Raw genomic sequence first — 22640 nt, 5'->3', positions numbered from 1 at the left:
GTGGAACAGCAACTGAAGCCGGATTTTTTTAGGTGTTATACACTTCATTAAAGGTCACAAATACCCGAAGCTCATCCTCGACAACAACGAGTTCATCGTCCACCAGAAAGGTAACTCGAGGACTCGGTGGCGCTGCGTCCACTGCAACAAAACCCGTTGCAAAGCGGCTCTGTTCACCTCGGGCAAAGTGGTCCGAGTCTTCTACGAGCACAACCACCCTCCCTCCATGGAAAACCGCAGCTTCGAAAGTCTCTTCACCCAGTCGGTTACCATCGTCAAAGGAAACTAACTCTGTAGTTGTCTCCATAAACCCTTATTTTCGACTGTGCGTTTCATTTATTATAATTATTATTATTATTAATAGTGGTAACTGGGTGTCATAATGACGCTTTTTTTCCAGGTGTCATTTACTTTACTCGAGGTCTTAAACACCCGAAGTTGATTCTGGACCGGTGCGAGTTCTTGGTGTATCAGCGTACTAGCACGTACACTAAGTGGCGCTGCGCACAGGCCAGATCTCGGTGTAAAGCGGCTTTGGTCACCTATGGAAAGGTCGTTCTTTGTATCAATGAGGAGCATAACCACGAGCCCGCGTTGGGGAGCGGACCCCTCGGGAGCATTTTTAGCCAGAGGGTCACAATTCTGCGGAAAAATCGTAGTTTTTAAAACTTGTATCTGAGTTCTCTAATATATTTTTTATTTCTAGTGTGTTAATTTACTTTGCGCTTTAAACGCTTTAAACGACAGTGTGTATTTGAAGGTGCTTTGATTTTCAGGAACCGTGTATTTTCGCCAAGGCACCAAATACCCAAAGTTAATCCTGGACAGGTACGTGTTCACTATACACTCGCTGTTCGAGAAAAAGACCAGATGGCGCTGTTCGCACAGTACCAAATCTCGCTGCAGCGCAAGACTGTACACTCATGGAAGAGTCGTAGAGTGTTCGGGTGGTCACAATCACGACCCGATCGTGAACGAACAAGAAGTGTCTAAACTAACCAGTCAACGAGTGACGATAATTAGAAAATAGTTACATTTTGTACTTAGTTGAATAAAAAATTGTTTTGTTTGTTTGGAGACTTATTTATTTGTGTTGTGTAAGTACTTGTGTGTCGATTTCGTCGTTCGGGTTTTAATCCAGTCGTTTTTAGGATTCATTCACATAATCCGTGGACACAAGAACCCGAAGATCGTCTTGGACAAACACGAGTTTTTGGTCAACCACAAGTTCAGCGACAAGACTCGCTGGAGGTGCACCTACTACTACAAAACCAAGTGCAAGTGCTTCCTGGTCACGTACGGCGGAATCGTCAACGTGTTCCACACCCACAACCACCAGGCGACTACAGACAACCACACCCAGAACCATTTCACCCAAAAAGTGTTCATTATACGTAAAACTTAGGTACTAAATAAACTACTTTGAATTCGACTTGGTGTTTTTCTTCCTCGCGCGGCTGCTACTCCTCGGGCTTATTTACCATTTTCTGTCCCGTAGGTACCGTGGTTCAGGTGATCCCCGGCCTCAAGAACCCCCTTCTGGTCATTAACGACTACATGTACAACTGCAATCGCAAAAGAACGAAAAAAACGTGGTGGAGGTGCTCGGCGTACCGAAGAAGTAAATGTCCAGCGGCTCTGGTTACCTATGGGAAAATCGTGGAGATGATGTACTCGCACAACCACGAACCCCAACCCCGACATAACAAAAACGCAGTTAACCAACACATGTTTATTGTGAGAAAGAAAGTGTACCCGTTGTAAATATAGCATACATTTGGAGCGTTCTTTTATTTCGTTGTTGTGGTACCCGGAGTACTTCCAAAGTTAATGGTGTTCCCTTCTAGGTGGCGTTATTCACGTAGTGGCTGGCACGAAGAACCCAATCTTGGTGGTCCGGAACTACCAGTACCTCCTCAACGTCAAAGGAAAATGTAAAACTTGGTGGAGGTGCTCTTTTAAATTTAAAACCAACTGTAGGGCGATCCTCATCACCTACGGGAAAGTGGTGGAGGTCATCGGGTGTCACAACCACAGACCCAACTTGGACACCCGCAACCAGCACCAGAAAGTATTCAGTCAGAGTGTTATTCTGAAAATTAGGGAATAAGGTAGAAATAATAAAGTGTTTAGAACTGGTTTTCAGTGTTTTTTTTTTTTTTAACTTTGTAATCATTTTAGTGTGGTGCACTAGGTACGTACTACATAAAAATACAAGTGTCTCGTTTCTAACTAAATTATTTTTAGGTGGTATAATCCACGTAGTTGCCGGCACCAAAAACCCGATTCTCGTGGTCCAAAACCACCAGTTCATAGTGAGCTACAAAGGTCGCAACAAAACCTGGTGGAGATGCTCCTCCAAGTACCGCACCAAGTGCACCGCCATCCTGTGCACCTACGGGAAAATCGTGGAAATCATCGGCGTCCACAACCACCGCCCCGAAAGCTACCACCAGAACCAACGAACTTTCAGCCAGCATGTCATCCTGAAAACGCGAAATTGAAATAAAGTGGACTTTTTAACCGAGTTGTTTATTTTCGCTCTAACCCGTTTCGCGAAAAGTCGGCCGTCCCTAACACTCGTCGTTTCTAGGTGGCGTGATCCAAGTGGTGGCCGGGTTCAAAAACCCGATTCTCTTGCTCGAAAACCACCGATTCACCCTCAACGACAAAGGAAAGTACAAAACGTGGTGGCGCTGCTCTTTTAAATCGAAAACGAGGTGTAGGGCGACGTTGTGCACCTACGGGAAGGTCGTGGAGATCATCGGCAGCCACAACCACAAAGCGAGCGCCGCGAGCACCGACCCGACTCAGAAGATCTTCAACCAAAACGTGATTTTTAAACGAAAAGAGAAAAAGAAAAAGTGACTGTGGGGGGGATATTTTTGACTAATAAAGAGTACCGCTTTTATGGGTGTTTTTGTCAATGCGTGACAGGTTTTCTTGGTGGTGGCACGCTGTAATATTAATTCGGGTGTATGTTTTAGATTGCGTTGTCTACGTCATCCCTGGGGTAAAAAACCCGAAACTGTTGCTTAACAATTACGACTTTCACTGCAAGAAGAAGTCGGCGAGGGGTACCCTGTGGTGGTGCAGCGCCAGGTACCGGACTCTGTGTAAAGCGAAATTGTACACCCACGGGACGGTGGTCGAGATCCACAACAACCACAACCACGAGCCCAAAGCCGACGGCTACGACCACAAGAGGGAGATCTTTAAGCACAAAATGACTTTCATTAAAAAGTAGTACAACAATCTTAAGTTTGTTTTTTGTCAATAAACGATTTTCGTTCCTTGCGTTTCACCACTTCTTCAATCGTATGTTCCGTGAGTGACCTCTTTGATTTTTTCCAGATTGTACCATTTACCTGGTTCCCGGCGTTCGCAATCCGCAGCTTCTGCTCGAAAAGAACATTTTTACGTGCAATCGCAAACGCAACAATAAAACATGGTGGCGGTGCTCCCACTACTACAAAAGCAAGTGCAGAGCCATGTTGATTACCTCCGGGAGAACTTTAGAGACCGTCCATAACCATAATCACGCTTCTCGGTCAAAGAAATTCGATTACAACAGCATGTTCTCTCACAATGTGAAACTGTTCAAACGAAAGGTCAAACCGAAGCAATAAAGACGTTTTTCTCACGTGGTGTATAATTTGCGCGCGTTGTTTCAGTTTGTCTAGTAGTAAGTGAATGACGCTGACGTCACGACGGATCGGACGCGTGGCGCCAAATTCAAACGATTTTGAATTTGAAAGTCTTGGTGGTGGTCATAGCTTGTCAGAATTCTATCTAACGGTGTTTTTTTTAGAGGCCATCTACATCGTCCCCGGGTCCACCCCCCAGTCCAAGCACCCGAAGCTCGTCTGCGGCAAGTACGAGTACTTCCTGCAGCGGAGCGTGGGAATGCCGGTGAAAAAGAGATGGCGCTGTAGTTTCTACTACAAGACGCGGTGCCAAGCAGCCGTCAGTACTTGTAACGGGGTACTGGAGAACATTAACATACACAACCACGTACCCAGAATCCACTTTGACCACTCGCTCGACTACAGCGAGTACATTCAGTATGTAACCATTGTAAACCGTGTGCCCAGACTTAAGTGGTAAAATAAATCTTTTTCCAAAAGCCGAGTTTTATTGCGTGGGTAAGTATGGACGATTTTCCAGTGTGCGCCACTTGGTGACCGTGCAGGTACTAATGCGTTGTTTTGCAGGAACGATTTATGTCGTGCCGGGATTTAAACACCCGAAGTTGATCCTAGACGACTTTGTGTTTCATTTTCAACACAACTTGGAGAACACGAGCACGAGGTGGCGCTGCACGTTTTACTACAGGACGAGGTGCAAGGCGGCTTTGATTGTGGATAAAAGCGCGGTGGAGGTGGTCAACGAGCACAATCATTTGCCGCAGAAGGTACAATTCAGGGACCACAATTCGGGCAAAGTGGAGGCGCGGAAGGTCACGATTGTACGAAGCACGAATTGTTAGACCCAAATACGTGTGAAAACGTTTATTAAACCATAAATTACACCACGAGTGGTAATGGCGGAGTAGGTAAACAATGATCCTGACGTCACTCTCGCCAATCACACTGAAGCATTCGAGCGCCAAATTCAAATCCACCTTGTAAAATTCACATTTTTGTAAAGGTTTTCAATAAAGCTGCTCAACCAAGCCGTTTTTCTTGTTTCTTGTTTCCGTTCGCTTCGCTTTTGGGTACAACAGGTGCTTTTTGTGTTCTGTTTCAGATTTGCGAAAGCTCGCCCTAAACTAGTGATGTTTTAGGTTCGATTTACGTTGTGGCAGCTACAAAAAACCCCAAAATAATTTTCGAAAAAAACATGTACACTATATGTATCAAATCGCTGGACAAGACGAGGTGGAGATGTACAGCCTATTTCAAAAGCAAGTGTCGAGCGAGCCTGCTGACGTACGGCAAGTACGTCAACGCGAAATATAGGCACAACCACCCGCCCACGGTGCAGAATCCGGAGATAATCGAGCACGCCATGCGTCAGAGGGTGTACATTTTGAGGACCGAGTAGTAACTGAGTGTAGCTTCCTGTAAATCCTTCCTTGTTATCAGTAGGTACTTAATACGAGTTACCAAAGAACGTGTGATTTGTTAGTCGATGTATGTGACACTGTTTGTTTTGTTCCAATAGTATTGTCGTTAAGGTGAATAAAACGTTTCCCATTTTTAGTGGTTTTTCATTTTTTGAAAAAAAAATTGAAGCTACTAGGTAGGTCGTACATAAAAAGTGTGTTAGTATTTTTCGACTAATTTTTCTTTTTTCAGGCCAGATTCAAGTGACCCGCGGCCACAAAAACCCCAAATTGATACTCAACAAGAACGAGTATTTTTACCACAAGCAGTGCAAAGATAAATCTAGGTGGCGCTGTACCGCCTACTACAAGACTAAGTGTAAAGCCGCTCTGTTCACGTACGGGCAGGTGGTAAGAATGTTCAAGGAACACAATCACGCTCCGTACATTCACAACCCGAATTACGAGAGCTTGGTCACCAAAACTGTGACCGTCATTCCGAGTACGCGGAACACTCTGGAGACTGAAATTGTTAAGAAGTGATTTATTAGTGCTCTTTTGTACATAAGCAATAAAGTCGACGATGTACAGTAGAGAGCAAAAAACGTGACTCATTTTGACGTTTTAAAATATGTTAATTGTGATTTTTCACCTGTATTTAAATAAACATTTTTTTTATTTATAGATTAAAACGGAAAGTGTGACTGTGGTAAGTACCTGTGTAGTGTAGAGTGCATGAAAAAAGTGATCAGGCTTAGCCAAGCACAATCGCATCAAGTGATTTTTTTTGGGACCTATAATAAAGTGTTAGCAACCCGTTTCTTTGCTTTTTTCTATAACCTTAAAATTTTAACGCGGTGTGGGGGACTCGAGGCTTCTGTGTGCTTTTGTTCATGTAAAAAAACAAAAAGTCACTAACAGTGTCACTTTTCAGAGGTAATTTTCGTTGTCCCCGGCACAAAAAACCCCAAACTCTGCGTCGACAACAACATTTTTACGGTGAACAGGAAAACCTTCGAAGGCACCTGCGATGTACATCCTATTTCAAAAGCAAGTGTCGTGCGACGCTGGTCACTTTTGCCAACACCATAAAAATAAACCACCAGCACAACCACCGTCCCATGCTCGAAAACAATGTCATAAGTGCAGATCGTGAAAATCTTGCGTTTACCAATAGTGTGAATTCTGAATAAATCCGTTTACATTTTTCTTTTGATTTTATTTTACTAACTGCCGGGAAAGGGCCAACCACGCCACCCTCCCCAAGCCGAGGCATATCTTTAGAATTTTTTGTAGTTTCAGGAGTTATCCACTTTCTCCAGGGCCGGAGCTACAAGCACCCGCTCATTTTGTTAAACGGGGACGAGTTTTTTTTACACCAGAAGCGGGCCAACTCGACGAGATGGCGCTGCAGGGCCTACCACAAAACTAAGTGTAGGTCGGCCCTGTGCACGTACGGGAAGGTGGTGAAAATTTTTAATGACCATAACCACGCACCCTGCGCCTTCCACCACGACACCGAGCAGCTGGTGGGCCAGAGCGTCATCATCACGTGGAAAAAATAAAATTGCTTGTAGACTTTTACGAATAAAATTTTATACGTACACTTTTTTTTCTTTCGTTGTGTGTTTCAAGTGCGCTGTGTTTCTATTTCGTGATCGTTTCTTTCCAGGGGTCATTTTCATTGCTAAGGCCACCAAGAACCCTAAGTTGATTCTTGACGGTAACGAGTTCGTGACTCACGTCATCGGGAAACGGAGGACGAGGTGGCGCTGCAACGCATACTTTCGCACTAGGTGTCTAGCGGCCCTTCAGACCAAAGGGAAAGTGGTCAAGGTCATGGGCACCCACAACCACGAGGCGTCCTTGAAAGACGTCGACTACCAAGCGTTAACAGCGCAAAATGTCTATTTCCAGAGGAGTTAATTAAAATAAAGTTTTAACAAGAATGCGTAGTTTTTTTCATACTTTCGGACACCGAAACCTTGAAAAACCCTTCAGTTCTGACGTATTGTGTTTTTAGGGTTAATCTTCATCGGTAAGGGCACCAAAAACCCCACACTCATCCTGGACGACTACACCTACGTGATTCACTGTAAGAGCTCGATGGAGAAAACCAGGTGGCGCTGCCAGACGTACTTTAAAACTAAGTGTGTAGCGGCGTTGACTACCCAAAAGGGCTTCGTCAAGGTATCGGGGAAGCACAACCACGACGTTCCAAGAATGAGCAGCTACCAACATTTACACAGCAAGAGGGTCAACATAGTTAGAGAATAAAACGATAGATGGCGCTCGAAAACGTGACGTTTAAAATTCCAGGAATGTTTACCTTCTAAGAAAATAAAAACTATTTTCGTATACATTTTTCGTACTTTGTTGGTGTATTCACCCCTGAATTTTCTTGCTTTCGGACACATGTGGCCCCATTTTGTAATGCATGCTCATTCCAGGTATAATATACGTCACGAAAGGAAAAAAGTACCCAAAAATAATCCTGGAAAACGACGAGTACCAAATTTACCAAAAAGATCACAACAGAACGAGGTGGAGATGCGCGCAATATTTTAAAACAAAGTGTAAATCTCGCCTCGTGACGTATGGACGCGTTGTCAAAATTAACGTCGAGGAGCACAACCACGTGCCGCAAGTGACGTACCACAAAGACATACAGTACTCGCCACAGCTAGTTAAAATTATCAGAGGCGCCCAGTAAGGTACGTCCGGAAGGCGCTTTGATCAGAACCACCTCGCGGACTCTTCTAATGCGCTTTCTTTTCAGTTCTGGCCACCTACATCAAGGGTCCGAGGAGCTTCCCCCAGCTCATCATCGACAACCACAGGTACGTGAAGCACCGGAGCTCGCAGAGGGTGTCGTACTGGAAGTGTTTGCTATACGACAAGGGAAACTGCAAGGCCAGGTGTACCATCAATGTCGACCAAAGCATCCGGCTGAGCGGACACCATGTTTGTCCACCGGTGACCTCCACGGCGGGGTTCGTGGTTCTTAGCCAGGAGTACTATAATATTAGGGCGCACTATTTTAAGACAGAGTACTAGGCTGTTGTGTGTTGGTGTTGTGTAATAAATATTTTTTAATTCGGACCTGATTCTTTGGGTTTTCTAAAGCCACCTGGCTAAGTTAGGTCAGGCCAATCAGGTGCGGTCAGGTCCAGTCAAGGCCAAGTAAAGTGCGCTCAGGCCAGGTTAGATCCGGTCTGGTCAAGCCAAGCATGACCAGGTCAGGTGAGGACCTGGGGTTCCACCGGGAAATTTACAAAGTGGGGCCCTGTGTTTTGCCGGCGACATTGACGTTTTGAAAAAAAAAGTGGTCGAAGGTTATTCGACAGAACTTCCCTCGCCTCTGTAGTACATACAACAAATCATATCCAGCTTTTTCGAAAAATTACAAAATTTTATTATTTTAAGTAACCTTAAATTTTTGTAATATAATTTATAACTGTGTATGTAAATATGTAAAATGATACAAATTGGTACTGTTATAAATATACAGGCTGTCCCAACCAAAACTCCGCGACTTATTATCTTGACAATTGATAGAGATATTGAAATTCTGTAAACACCATTGTTTTTAGCTTAAAGAGGGAGCTTGCAATTACCGTAATTTACAATACAGACATTTCATTTTCAGCCAATAAAAAAAAATAAAATTTATAAACATACAGAAAGAAGAAAGTTGAGTGAAATAAAAAACTACCACTATTTTACGGTAGATTGGACATGAAGTTAAGCGAAAAACAATGACATCTACAGAATTTCAATATCTCTATTCGTTCTGAAGATTTTAGGCCACGGAGTTTTAGCTGAGACACCCTATATATTTTAATAATCAACTGCATCTATTAAATTTGTTCACAAATAACTCGACAACATGAAGAAAATACACTGGAAAGTATAGGAAGGAAATGAAATTTGGTAGGACAAAAAATGTCATTAATCAAGCTACAATGGAGCAAAACGAGCCGAAAAAGGAGCATGCTGTCGTATGTTGCAAGTGAGTTTTTCCATAAGAATGATATAGCATATTTTAATTTTGTACTTCATTTAAATTTTTGATTTATTAATTTTTCAGAGCTTCGACTGTTCGATATTTCAGACTTCGTCCTTTAATTTTCGGTATTTTACTTTTGTGATTTGACAATTTCTCGATTTTCGATTTTTCAAATCTTCGATTACTCGATTTCCCGATTATGCATTTTTCGACTTTTCAAGTTTTCGATTTTTCAGTTTCAGAATTTTTCCATTATCGCTTTTTTGATTTTGTCAAATTTTAGACTTCGTTGTCTCAATTTTTTATACTTCGTTCTTTAATTTCAGATATTTTCGTTTTGTGATTTTTCAATTTTCCGATTTTTAGTTTTCCGAATTCTCGACTTATCGACTCTTCAATTTCTCGATTTTTCAATTTTTTAATTTTTTGTTTTTTCGATTGGAAGAAATCAGAAATCGAAAAGTCGAAAAATTGATAGATCGAGAAATCGAAAAGTCAAAAACTTGAGAATTCGAAAAATTGAAAAATCCAAAACTTCAAAAATCGAACAACTGACAAATCGAATAATCTAAAACTTCAGTAGTCGAAAAATTGAGTAATCGAAAAATCCAAAAGTCCAAAAATTGAAAAATCTAAATGTCAAAAGTCAAAAAATCGAATGATCGAGAAATCTAAAATTTGAATAAATTGAAAAAATGGGAAATTGAAAACCTAAAAATTCGAGATATCGTAAAGGCGCAAAATTGAAAAAAAATCGAAAAATCAAAATGTCGAAAAGTAAAAAAATAGAATGATCGAGAAATCTATAGGTCGAAAAATAGAGAAATGGAAAAATTAAAAAACCAAAACTCGAAAAAAAATCGAAAGACGAAGAACCAAAAATTGAAAAATCGAAAATTTGAATAAATTGAGAAAATGGGAAATCGAAGAACTAAAAAATAAAAAATAGAGAAATCGAAAAATCTAAATGTCGAAAAGTCAAATAATCGAATGATCGAGAAATCGAAAAATCAAAGTGCCGAAAAGTCAAAAAATCGAATGATCGAGAAATGCAAAGTCCAAAAATTGAAAAATCCAAAAATCAAAAAAATTAAATGTCGAAAAGTAAAAAAGTAGAATGATCGAGAAATCTATAGGTTGAAAAATAGAGAAATGGAAAAATTAAAAGACCAAAACTCGAAAAAAATATCGAAAGACGAAGAACCAAAAAATTGAAAAATCGAAAATTTGAATAAATTGAGAAAATGGGAAATCGAAGAACTGAAAAATGAAAAAATCGAGAAATCGAAACGTCGAAAAATCGAAAAATAAAAATATCGAAAAGACGAATAACCGAAAAATTGAAAAATCGAATGATCGAGAAATCTATAAGTCGAAAAATTAAAAACCCGAAACTCGAGAAAAATCGAGAAATCAAAATATTGAAAAATTGAAAATTTTCGAAAAGTCAAATAATTGAATGATCGAGAAATCGAAAAATCAAAGTGCCGAAAAGTCAAAAAATCGAATGATCGAGAAAAATTGAAAAATCCAAAAATCAAAAAAATTAAATGTCGAAAAGTAAAAAAATAGAATGATCGAGAAATCTATAGGTCGAAAGATAGAGAAATGGAAAAATTAAAAAACCAAAACTCGAAAAAAAAATCGAAAGACGAAGAACCAAAAAATCGAAAAATTGAAAATTTGAATAAATTGAGAAAATGGGAAATCGAAGAACTGAAAAATCAAAAAATCGAGAAATCGAAACGGCGAAAAATCGAAAAATCAAAATATCGAAAAGGCGAATAACCGAAAAATTTAAAAATCGAATGATCGAGAAATCTGTAAGTCGAAAAATACAGAAATCCAAAAATTAAAAAACCGAAACTAGAGAAAAATCGAGAAATCAAAATATTGAAAAATTGAAAATTTGAATAAATTGAAAAAATGGGAAATCGAAGAACTAAAAAAAAAATAGAGAAATCGAAACGGCGAAAAATTGAAAAACCAAAAAATCGAATGATCGACAAATTTATAAGACGAAAAATAGAGACATCGAAAAATGAAATACATTTCGAAAAATCGAGAAATCAAAATATCGAAGACAAAGAACCGAAAAATTGAAAAGTAGAAAATTTGAAAAAATGGAAAATCGAAAAACTGAAAAATCGAAAATTTGCATACATTGAAAGAACGGGAATTCGAAGAACTAAAAAATAAAAAATAGAGAAATCGAAAACGCGAAAAATCAAAAAATCGAAAAATCGGGTAGTGGAAAAATTGAACAATCGAAAAATCCAAAAATCGAAAAATTTAAATATCGAAAAGTCAAAAAATCAAATGATCGAGAAATCGTTTAAGTCTAAAAATAGAGAAATTAAAAACCCAAAATTCGAAAAATTGAGAAATCAAAATATCGAAGACGAAGAACCGAAAAAACGAAAAATTGAAAAATTTGAATGAATTGGAAAAATGAAAAATCGAAAATTGAAAAATCAAAAGATTGAAAAGGCGAAAAATTGAGAAATTTAAATGTCGAAAAATTGAGCAATCGAAAAAGCCAAAAATGGAAAAATTTAAATGTGGAAAAGTAAAAAAATTGAATGATCGACAAATCTATAAGTCGAAAAATGAAAAAACAATTCGAAAAATCGAGAAATCAAAATATCGAAGACAAAGAACCGAAAAATTGAAAAATCGAAAATTTGAAAAAATGGAAAATCGAAAAACTGAAAAATCGAAAATTTGGATACATTGAAAGAACGGGAACTCGAAGAACTTAAAAATAAAAAATAGAGAAATCGAAAACGCGAAAAATAAAAAAATCGAAAAATCGGGTAGTGGAAAAATTGAGCAATCGAAAAATCCAAAAATCGAAAAATTTAAATATCGAAAAGTCAAAAAATCAAATGATCGAGGAATCGTTTAAGTCTAAAAATAGAGAAATTAAAAACCCAAAATTCGAAAAATTGAGAAATCAAAATATCGAAGACGAAGAACCGAAATAACGAAAAATTGAAAAATAGATAATTTGAATGAATTGGAGAAATGAAAAATCGAAAATTGAAAAATCGAAAAATTGAAAAGGCGAAAAATTGAAAAATTTAAATGTCGAAAAATAAAAAATCGAATGATCGAGAAATCTATAAGTCTAAAAATAGAGAAATCGAGAAATTAAAAAACCAAAACTCGAAAAATCGGGAAATTAACAACTTGAAAAATCTAAATGTCGAAAATTCAAAAAATCGAATGATCGAGAAATCGAATAATTGAAAAATCGGGTAGTCGAAAAATTGAGCAATCAAAAAAGCCAAAAATGAAAAAGTCAAAAAATCGAATGATTGAGAAAAATAGAGAATTCAAGAAATTAAATAAAATCGAGACATCAAACTATCGAAAAGACGAAGAACCGAAAAATCGAAAAACTAAAAAATCAAAAAAATTGGGAAATCGAAAAATTGAAATCCAAAACTCGAAAAAATCGAAAAATTGAAAAGTAAAAATATCGAAAAGACGAAGAACCGAAAAATTGAATAAAATGGAAAACATGGAAAATCGAAAAACTAAATAATCAAAACATCGAAAAGTCGAAAAATAGAGAAATGGAAAAATTAAAAAACCCAAACTCGAAAAAATCGAAAAATTAAAAAACCAAAACTCGAAAAAATCGAAAAATAATATCGAAAAGACGAAGAACGAAAAAATCGAGAATTTGAATAAATTAAAAAAATGACAAATCGAAAAACTGAAAAATTAAAAAATCGAGAAATCGAAAAGGCGAAGAAAAATCGAAAACCCCAAAAAATCGAAAAATCTTAATGTCGAAAAGTCAAAAATCGAATGATCGAGAAATCGAATAATCGAAAAATCGGGTAGTCGAAAAATTGAGCAATCAAAAAAGCCAAAAATCGAAAAATTTAAATGTCGAAGAGTCAAAAAATCGAATGATTGAGAAAAATAGAGAAATTAAGAAATTAAAAAAAATCGAGACATCAAACTATCGAAAAGACGAAGAACCGAAAAATCGAAAAACTGAAAAATTAAAAAATTGAGAAATCGAAAAATTGAAATGCAAAATTCGAAAAAATCGAAAAATTGAGAAGTAAAAATATCGAAAAGACGAAGAACCGAAAAATTGATTAAATTGAAAACATGCGAAATCGAAAAACTAAATTATCAAAAAATCGAAAAGTCGAAAAATTGAGAAATGGGAAAATTAAAAAACGAAGAACCGAAAAATCGAAAATTTTAATAAATTTAAAAAATGAGAAATCGAAACGGAGACAAAATTTAATGTAGAAAAGTCAAAAAATCGAATGATCGAGAAATCTAATAATCGAAAAATCAGGTAGTCGAAAAATTGAGCAATCGAAAAAGCCAAAAATGGGAAAATTTAAAAATCGAATGATCGAGAAAAATATAAGTCGAAAATTAGAGAAATCAAGAAATTAAAAAACCAAAACTCGAAAAATCGAGACATTAAACTATCGAAAAGACGAAGAACCGAAAAATCGAAAAACTGAAAAATTAAAAAATTGAGAAATCGAAAAATTGAAATCCAAAACTCGAAAAAATCGAAAAATTGAGAAGTAAAAATATCGAAAAAACGAAGAACCGAAAAATTGAGAAAAGGGAAAATTAAAAAACCCAAATTCGAAAAAATCGAAAAATAAAAATATCGAAAAGACGAAGCACCGAAAAATCGAAAATTTGAATAAATTAAAAAAATGAGAAATCGAAACGGAGAAAAATTTTAATGTAGAAAAGTCAAAAAAATCGAAAAATTTAAATTTCCAAGTCAAAAAATTTTCGAGAAATGGAAAAATTAAAAACCAAAACTCAAAAAATTGAAAAACTGTGTTAATTTTTTTGCGAAAATTTCGCCATTCAGGGAAAAAACTGACACGTTATTAAGGCATTTCTTCTCAAAAAAAAAATCAAATTAGGTCACGTCAGCGTCCAGAACTTTCTCAATCACAATCCCTGGTATATAAATGTTGTATGTGACAAGGATCAGATGCTAACTCTTCTCTTTTTAGAATCCGTGGTGTACGCTTGGACCAAAAAAGGCTACCCCGTTTTGATGATGAACGGCTACAAATTTCTGACCAATCGACGCATGGACTCGAAAATCTTCTGGAAGTGTTCCGAATACCACAAGTGTGCTTGTAAAGCAAGATGCGTCACAGTCAACGGTAGATTGACGTTTTACAACCGCAAGGGCCACTCCCACGGCCCTTTGAACTTTTAATAGATAATAGTATCCGTTGTAACACTGTAAAACTTGTAATACATTTGCAAAAACCAACACCTTTAATAATAATTATTTCCCCGCCAATTTTTGCGTAATTTTGAATTATTTGTTAACTCGTGCTTGTATTATTATTTTTAGATTTACAAATGATGTTCACTCGAAGCTCCAGAGGCCGGCCGGTCCTAGTCTGTAACGGCTTTGGCTTCGGAAGGGACAAAATTACAGGTGGAGTGACCTACTGGTCTTGCACCGAATTCCGAAGACATGGTTGCCGCGCTAGGTGCATAACCCGCGACGGCAACCTCATCCTAACCCACACTGAACACACCCACGACGAAATTTACTAACTTTTGTGTTAACAGATAATAAATTTTCAAAAAAAAAACGACTTTTCTTTCACTGTGGTCGTATTGGATAAATATTCAAAGACTTTTTTCCAGAGGTGCACATGCTGATCACTCGGAGCAGACGAGGCTATCCAGCGTTAATTCTAAACGGGTTTAAATTCGAACGAGAGAAAATCAGAGGAAACGTGACTTTTTGGAGATGTGTGAATGTGCGACGAGGGTGTCGGGCCAGATGTATAACCCGAGGTGACAAACTTACCATGAGGACCATCATCCACTCCCATACCCCCCACTTGACTTACTAACTGTACTGTGTTAATAAATTTTTATAAATTGTGTGTTAATTATTTTCATTGGCCGGGTTTCTAGAGTGTCGTGGTAGTGTTGAACCTTCGTCCCCCTCCCTACCAAGCGAAGTAAGCCTTCACCCACACTCGGTGCTCATTCTAACACGTATCCTTTCAGAGCTCACCTTCGTCACCAACCAAAAAAAACAAACCACGCTTATTTTCGAGGACCACATTTTCTACCACAACAGTCGCTACGAAAACAAGACGTTCTGGCAATGTTCGGAGTACAAGCGACTTAAGTGTAAGTGCCGCTGCACCACCAGCACCGACGGCGGCTTCAAGAGGTCGAGGGTCGAGCACAACCACCCCCCAGACAAGAACAAGATCAAACACAGAATCTCCAGGATGGACTTTTGTAACACTTTTTACGCAAATTGTGACAGGTTCGATTAAATAAATCATAAACACTGAATAATTGTTTTAATCTTTGCCACCAGGTAGGTACTAATCTTGATTTTTTCCCAAATTAAGTCGCGGAGTCGCGCTGATCTTCGCCCTCTTTTTCAGATTTCTTCTTCCTGTCGAACCAAAAAGGCCAGACTTTTTTGATTTTCGAAGAAAACATTTTTTATCACAATAGTCGCTATGCCGACAAGACCTTCTGGAAGTGTTCGGAGTACAGGAAGCAGAAGTGTCGGTGTCGGTGTACGTACATGCTAGACGGGAAGCTGAAACGGTCGAAAGTGGGCCATAATCACCCCTCACATAAGTACAAAATCCAAGATAAAATGTTCAAACTCGAAATGGAGATGAAGTTCGTCAAGTTCTCTCAGTGCAATTATTAGAAGATGTTAATAAAGCTTAAATCGGGCGGAGGCTTTTATTTGAATTCTTTGAAAATTCTCTTCCAGGGTTAACCACTTTGTAGCCAACCATAACCCAAAACCTTGTCGATCTCTCTCTAACGTGTTCTTTTTCAGGCCGGCGCCCTCTCAAGCCTAAGAAGATCACCGAAATGCTAGGTAAGTCTGTCATTCACGTCCCCAAGCCTCTACACTCCGTTCCAGAGCACCTGGTGGCCCTCTCCAGCACCATCCTCCTCTACGTAAAATCCATGGACGCTCGACTACGCAGCCTGGAGACTAAAGACGTAAAACAAGCCGAGGATCTGGTCATGATCGAAAACCGACTACCAATTCGTAGCATCGAGGCTCTACAACAATTCGAAATCGAGTTGGCCTTCAACGAGGACTTCAAGTCGAAATTTGTAAGTCCCAACTGGTCACCAAACCCCACTGACTTCGGGTTTCAGGCTTCCTATATTAAAGTAATCGGGGGGCGGCATGGCAAAGACAACATCAATCGAATCCTCAAACGCGTCTACAGCAACGAACTCGGAGTCAAGTGCTCTTGGTTAGGCCAGCGCCAGAACTACAGAGTGTGCGATTTGCTCAACATCAAGCTCGTCAAAGGTTAGACTCAAGATTTATTTTCCCGGTTTTAATCGTAGTTTCGTTTCCAGACGAAGTCCTGAAAGTCCACGGTTTGAAGGAGCTGGACTTCGAGAGCTACGCCAGCGAGTGGTTCAGATTGAGCAAGCTGCGGCTTCAGCGGGAGGAAGGACCCAAGGAATAATATTGTCATTTTACTACTGATCAATAAACATACTTATTGTAATTGTTTTTGTTCCCTTTTGTGACCCACCCTTGCTTTTTTACTCAAGTCGTTTTCTTTTTCAGATTTGCCGGTTTTTTTTGCAACGAGGAAAGGCAAAGTGTGTATGGTTTTCCAGGACAATATGTTCTACATTAACAATAATAAGTGTCGGGGGCGCATTTTCTGGATTTGTGCTTGCTATTATCGCACCAAGTGTAAGGCGAGGGTGACGTCGGACTCCACCGGGAAGATTTTGAAGTCGAGTGTTATACACAACCACCCGCCTCCGACGGACAAGATCGTGTTCTATACGTGTAGTAACTCTCCTATGTATACTTTAACCGAAGAGATTTTACAGTCTAAATAATATATGTATTTATGTATATAGTGGATGATTTGTTTGCTTGAAATAGCCCTTTTTTATATCCTGAGCGGAAGCTAAGGAAGTATTGTAATCGAGTGCGTTGGACGACTGGCTGCTTTTATGTTTCGACGGTTCGTGACGCCTAGAGTACGAAAAAATAGGTCGCCCGTTTCCGTCTGCCTGTCTGCTGATAATCTTAAAAAATCTTATAAAGTTTGTTCGTTTATCCTATTCAGAACTGTTATTAGTGATATTACACTGCAAATGTTGATGGCATTACATACATATTTATATTTATTATAACTTATAAGGATTACCATAAAAAATTAAATTAGCAAAGTTAAACCGTATAATTTTTCTAAAAATCTGGATTTATTTACCTGCGACCAATTTTTTGATATTACAACCTTTCGGTTTTTTTTATTTTTTTTGTTTTCGCATTTTCAGTGGTTTAGTTTAATAATTTTTCGTTTTTCAACATTAATTTTTTTAATATTTCAATTTCTTGGCTTCCAAATTTTTCAATTTTTCGATTTGCAATTTTGGATATGTATTGCTCCTACAATTTTTCATTTATAGATTTTTCAGTTACCCAGTTTTTATTTTTTGATTTTTCAATTTTTCAAGTTTCTCGATTTTATGATTTTCCAAATTTTCAATTTTTGATTTTTCAATCCTTCGATTTTGCAATTTTTAAATTTTTTGCGACTTACAAATTGTTAAATTTTGCACTTTTTCGATTTTTCAGTTTCCCAATTTTTTATTTTTTGATTTTTTATTTTTCACGTTCTCTACTTCTATTTTTCATTTTCCCGATTTTTTAATTTTCATTTTCTCGATTTTATATCATAATTTTCCATTTTTTCATTTCCTTTATTTTCTTAATGGTTCTTGCCATTGTACAATTTCCCGTTTATTTTCAATCTTTTATTATTTAGTAATTCGATTTTACAATTTTTAAATTTTTCTATTTTCAGTGTTTCATTGTCATAATTTTTCGTTTTTCAACTTTAATTTTTTCAGTTTTTCAATTTCTAGACTTTCAAAAATTTCAGTTTTATGTTTCTTCATTTTCGAGTTGCAACTTTTCGAAACTAATTTTTCATTCTTGGATTTTTCGGTTTCCCAGGTTTTAATTTTTCGATTTTTCAATTTTTCAAGTGCTGGATTTTTATTTTTCATTTTCCCGATTTTTTAATTTTTCCATTTTTCCATGTTTCAGTTTCATAATTTTTCGTTTTTCAATTTCGCGACTTCCAGATTGTTCAATTTTTTTATTTGAAATTTTCCAATTTTTGGATATTACAGTTTCTCATTTTTCGATTTTTCAGTTTTCCAATTTTTTATTTTTCGATTTTTCAATTTTTCAAGTTGTTGATTTTTATTTTTCATATTCCTGATTTTTTAGTTTTTATTTTCTCGATCCTATATCACAATTTTTCGTTTTTTCATTTTCTTTATTTTTTCAATGTTTGTCATTTTATAATTTTTCATTTTTTCAATTTTTGATTTTTCAATCCTTCGATTTTACAGTTTTTACATTTTTCCTTTTTTCAATGTTTCCGGTTCATAATTTTTCGTTTTTCAACTTTAAATTTTTCGTTTTTTCATTTCTTTTATTTTTTCAGTGTTTCTTGCCATTTTCCAAGTTTTTTATCTTTGATTTTTCAATCTTTCGATTTTACACTTTTAAAATTTTTCAATTTTTAAATGTTTTAGTTTGATAATTTTTCGTTTTTCAACTTTAATGTTTTCAATTTTTCAATTTCTCGACTTCCAAATTTTTCAATTTTTCGCTATTACAGTATTTCATTTTTCGATTTTTCAATTTCTCAATTTTTTATTTTTCGTTTCCTTAGTTTTTCAAGTTCTTGATTTTTATTTTTGATTTTTCGATTTTTTAACTTTCATTTTTTCGGTTTTATATCACAATTTTTGGTTTTTTCATTTCCTTTATTTTTGCAATGTTTCTTGCCACTTATAATTTTTTTTTTCATTTTTCGGTTTCTCAGTTTTTAATTTTTCGATTTTTCAATCTTTGGTTTCCTCAATTTTTCAAGTTCTTGATTTTTATTTTTCATTTTCCCGATTTTTTTAATTTTCATTTTCTCGATTTTTTTATTTTTAATTTCTCGATTTTATATCACAATTTTTCGTTTTTTCATTTTCTTTATTTTTCCAATGTTTCTTGCAATTTTACAATTTTTCGTTAATTCAATTTTTCAAATTTTCAATCTTTGATTTTTCAGTCATTCGATTTTACAATTTTTAAATTTTTCCATTTTTCAATGTTTCAGTTTCATAATTTTTTGTTTTTCAATTTCGCGACTTCCAAATTGTTCAATTTTTTGTTTATTCAATTTTTTGATTTGAAATTTTCCAATATTTTGGATATTACAGTTTCTCATTTTTCGATTTTTCAGTTTTTCAATTTTTTATTTTTCGATTTTTCAAATTTCCAAGTTTTTGATTTTTATTTTTCATATTCCTGATTTTTAGTTCTTATTTTCTCGATCTTATATCACAATTTTTCGATTTTTCATTTTCTTTATTTTTTCAATGTTTGTCATTTTATAATTTTTCGTTTATTGATTTTTTCAAATTTTCAATTTTGATTTTTTTATCTTTCCATTTTACACTTTTAAAATTTTTCAATTTTTAAATGTTTCAGTTTGATAATTTTTCGTTTTTTGACTTTAATGTTTGCAATTTTTCAATTTCTCGACTTCCAAATTTTTCAATTTTTCATTTTTCGATTTTTCAATTTCTCAATTTTTTATTTTTCATTTCCTTAGTTTTTCAAGAGCTGAATTTTTATTTTTCATTTTCCCGATTTTTTAATTTTTAATTTATCGATTTTATATCGCAATTTTTCGTTTTTTCTTTTTCTTTATTTGTACAATGTTTCTTGCAATTTTACAATTTTTTGTTTATTCAATGTTTCAAATTTTCAATCTTTGATTTTTCAGTCATCCGATTTTACAATTTTTAAATTTCCCCATTTTTCAATGTTTCAGTTTCATAATTTTTCGTTTTTCAATTTCGCGACTTCCAAATTGTTCAATTTTTTGTTTATTCAATTTTTTGATTTGAAATTTTCCAATTTTTGGATATTACAGTTCCTCATTTTTCGATTTTTCAGTTTTCCAATTTTTTATTTTTCGATTTTTCAAATTTCCAAGTTTTTGATTTTTATTTTTCATGTTCCTGATTTTTTAGTTCTTATTTTCTCGATCTTATATCACAATTTTTCGATTTTTCATTTTCTTTATTTTTTCAATGTTTGTCATTTTATAATTTTTCGTTTATCGATTTTTTCAAATTTTCAATTTTTGATTTTTTAATCTTTCGATTTTACACTTTTAAAATTTTTCAATTTTTAAATGTTTCAGTTTGATAATTTTTCGTTTTTTAACTTTGGTGTTTTCAATTTTTCAATTTCTCGACTTCCAAATTTTTCACTTTTTCGCTATTACAATTTTTCATTTTTCGATTTTTCAATTTCTAAATTTTTTATTTTTCGTTTCCTTACCTTTTCAAGTTCTTGATTTTTATTTTTGATTTTTCGATTTTTTAATTTTCATTTTTTCGGTTTTATATCAATTTTTCGTTTTTTCATTTCCTTTATTTTTGCAATGTTTCTTGCAATTTTTTTTTCATTTTTCGGTTTCTCAGTTTTTAAATTTTCGATTTTTCAATCTTTGGTTTCCTCAATTTTTCAAATTCTTGATTTTTATTTTTCATTTTCCCGATTTTTTTAATTTTCATTTTCTCGATTTTATATCACAATTTTTCGTTTTTTCATTCCCTTTATTTTTTCAATGTTAGAAAAAAAAAAAACAAATCAAAGTTGAAATAACGAAAAATTGAAAAATTAAGAAACTGAAAAATGAAAAAGCCTGAAGTTGAAAAAATCGAAAAAAAACAACGAATAAATGGAAAAATTGGAAAACCCAAATTTTTCAGTTTTTCGCTATTACAGTTTTTCATTTTTCGATTTTTCAGTTTCCCAATTTTTTATTTTTCGTTTCCCTAGTTTTTCAAGTTCTTGATTTTTATTTTTGATTTTTAATGTTTTCAGTTTTTTTCAATTTCTCGACTTTCAAATTTTTCAATTTTTCGATGTTAATTTGCGATTTTTCGATTTTTCGGTTTATCAGTTTTTAATCTTGCGATTTTTCAATTTTTCCTTTGGTCAATTTTTCAAGTTCTTGACTTTTATTTTTAATTTTCCCGATTTTTTTAATTTTCATTTTCTCGATTTTATATGACAATTTTTCGTTTTTTCATTCCCTTTATTTTTTCAATATTTCTTGCCATTTTATAGTTTTCCAAATTTTCAATCCCTCGATTTTAGTTTTTAAATTTTTCCATTTTTCAATATTTTAGTTTAATAATTTTTTGTTTTTCAACTTTAATTTTCTCAAGTTTTCAATTTTTCAATTTGCAATTTTTCAGTTTCCCGATTTTTTAATTTTCATTTTCTTGATTTTATATCACATTTTTTCGTTTTTTTATTTCCTTTATTTTTTTTCAATGATTTTTCCCATTTTATAATTTTTCGTTTAATCAATGTTCCAAATTTTCAATCTCGATTTTTCAATTTCTCGATTTTCCAGTGTTTAAATTTTTTAATTCTAAAATTTTTGGATTTTGCTATTATTTCCAATATTTCGATTTTACGTTTCATTTTTCAGATTTTGCACTTTTTCGATTTTTAAGTTGCTCCATTTTTAATCTTTCGATTCATCAATTTTTTAAATTCTTGATTTCCAATTTTTAGATTTTTCTAACATTTCTCTTTATACTTCTTCGTTTTTTCATTTTTGATTTTACAATTTTGCAATTTTTCGATTTTTTTTTTATGCGAAAATTTGAAAAATCGAAAAAATGACAAAACTATAAATTGCAAAATTCAAAGACTAAGAAAATCAATCAATGAATGGAAAAATTGGAAAACCCAAAAATTATACAATCGAAAAATTGTAACATTGAAAGATCGAAAAATTGAAAAATTAAATATATCCAGAAATTCAAAAATTAAAAATCGCAAAATTGAACAACCGAAAAGAGTTTTAAAAATAATAGTAATAACAATAATAAATAATTGAAACATGGAAAAACTGAAAAATGGTAAAATTGAAAAAAGTGAACAAATTTTTAAATTATAAAATATTACATTTTTGAATTGAAAACTAGAAAAATTGCAAATCAAAGTTGAAATAACGAAAAATTGAAAAATTAAGAAACTGAAAAATATAAAATGAAAAATGAAAAAGGCTGAAGTTGAAAAATCGAAAAAAAAAACAACGAATAAATGGAAAAATTGGAAAACCCAAAAATTATAAAATCGAAAAATTAATAGCGTCAAAATTGTAAAGTCGAAAAATTCAAACATTGGAAGATCGAAAAATTGAAAAATTAAATATCCAGAAATTGAAAAATTAAAAATCGTAAAATTGAAAAGTCTAAAGTTGAAAAACCGAAAAATTGAAAAATGAATTTTCAATTTTTCAGTTTCCCAATTTTTAATTTTTCATTTTCCCGATTTTTTAATTTTTATTTTCTTGATTTTATATCACAGTTTTTCGTTTTTTCATTTGCTTTATTTTTTTCAATGATTTTTCCCATTTTATAATTTTTCGTTTAATCAATTTTCCAAGTTTTCAATCTCGATTTTCCAGTGTTTAAATT

At 34.5% G+C, this 22640-nt stretch overlaps 1 protein-coding gene across 23 annotated transcripts in view; it reads left to right on the top strand.

Annotated features, from left to right (window-relative positions):
• LOC135125418 (modifier of mdg4-like) overlaps window positions 1–22640 on the top strand; it is a 43115-nt gene that overhangs the window by 13004 nt on the left and 7471 nt on the right. The window contains exons 4-8 of one of the 23 annotated variants that reach the window (XM_064050992.1): window positions 15907–15948; window positions 15994–16193; window positions 16239–16398; window positions 16449–16599; window positions 16666–16743. The exons of 2 other annotated variants lie outside the window; for them this stretch is intronic. In XM_064050992.1, the coding sequence (XP_063907062.1) occupies window positions 15907–15948; window positions 15994–16193; window positions 16239–16398; window positions 16449–16561 (515 nt within the window). In that variant the 3' untranslated portion in view covers window positions 16562–16599; window positions 16666–16743. Of the gene's footprint in view, window positions 1–32; window positions 324–400; window positions 706–1498; window positions 1804–1847; window positions 2140–2247; window positions 2542–2593; window positions 2910–2987; window positions 3244–3354; window positions 3790–3811; window positions 4192–4214; window positions 4676–4786; window positions 5205–5300; window positions 5950–6343; window positions 6652–7497; window positions 7762–7826; window positions 8150–15101; window positions 15448–15493; window positions 15798–15906; window positions 15949–15993; window positions 16194–16238; window positions 16399–16448; window positions 16604–16665; window positions 16973–22640 lie in introns of those variants that run through there. 20 more of the 23 variants (XM_064050993.1, XM_064051024.1, XM_064051004.1 and 17 more) reach the window with 20 other exon arrangements.

This window comes from Zophobas morio, unplaced genomic scaffold (genome assembly GCF_036711695.1).
Source record: "Zophobas morio isolate AGI-343-1 ecotype UQ-CSIRO unplaced genomic scaffold, CSIRO_AGI_Zmor_V1 ptg000008l, whole genome shotgun sequence".
Taxonomy (NCBI): domain Eukaryota; kingdom Metazoa; phylum Arthropoda; class Insecta; order Coleoptera; family Tenebrionidae; genus Zophobas; species Zophobas morio.
The sequence above is the reverse complement of the archived record's forward strand: the minus strand, read 5'-3'. Positions and strand labels throughout refer to the sequence as shown.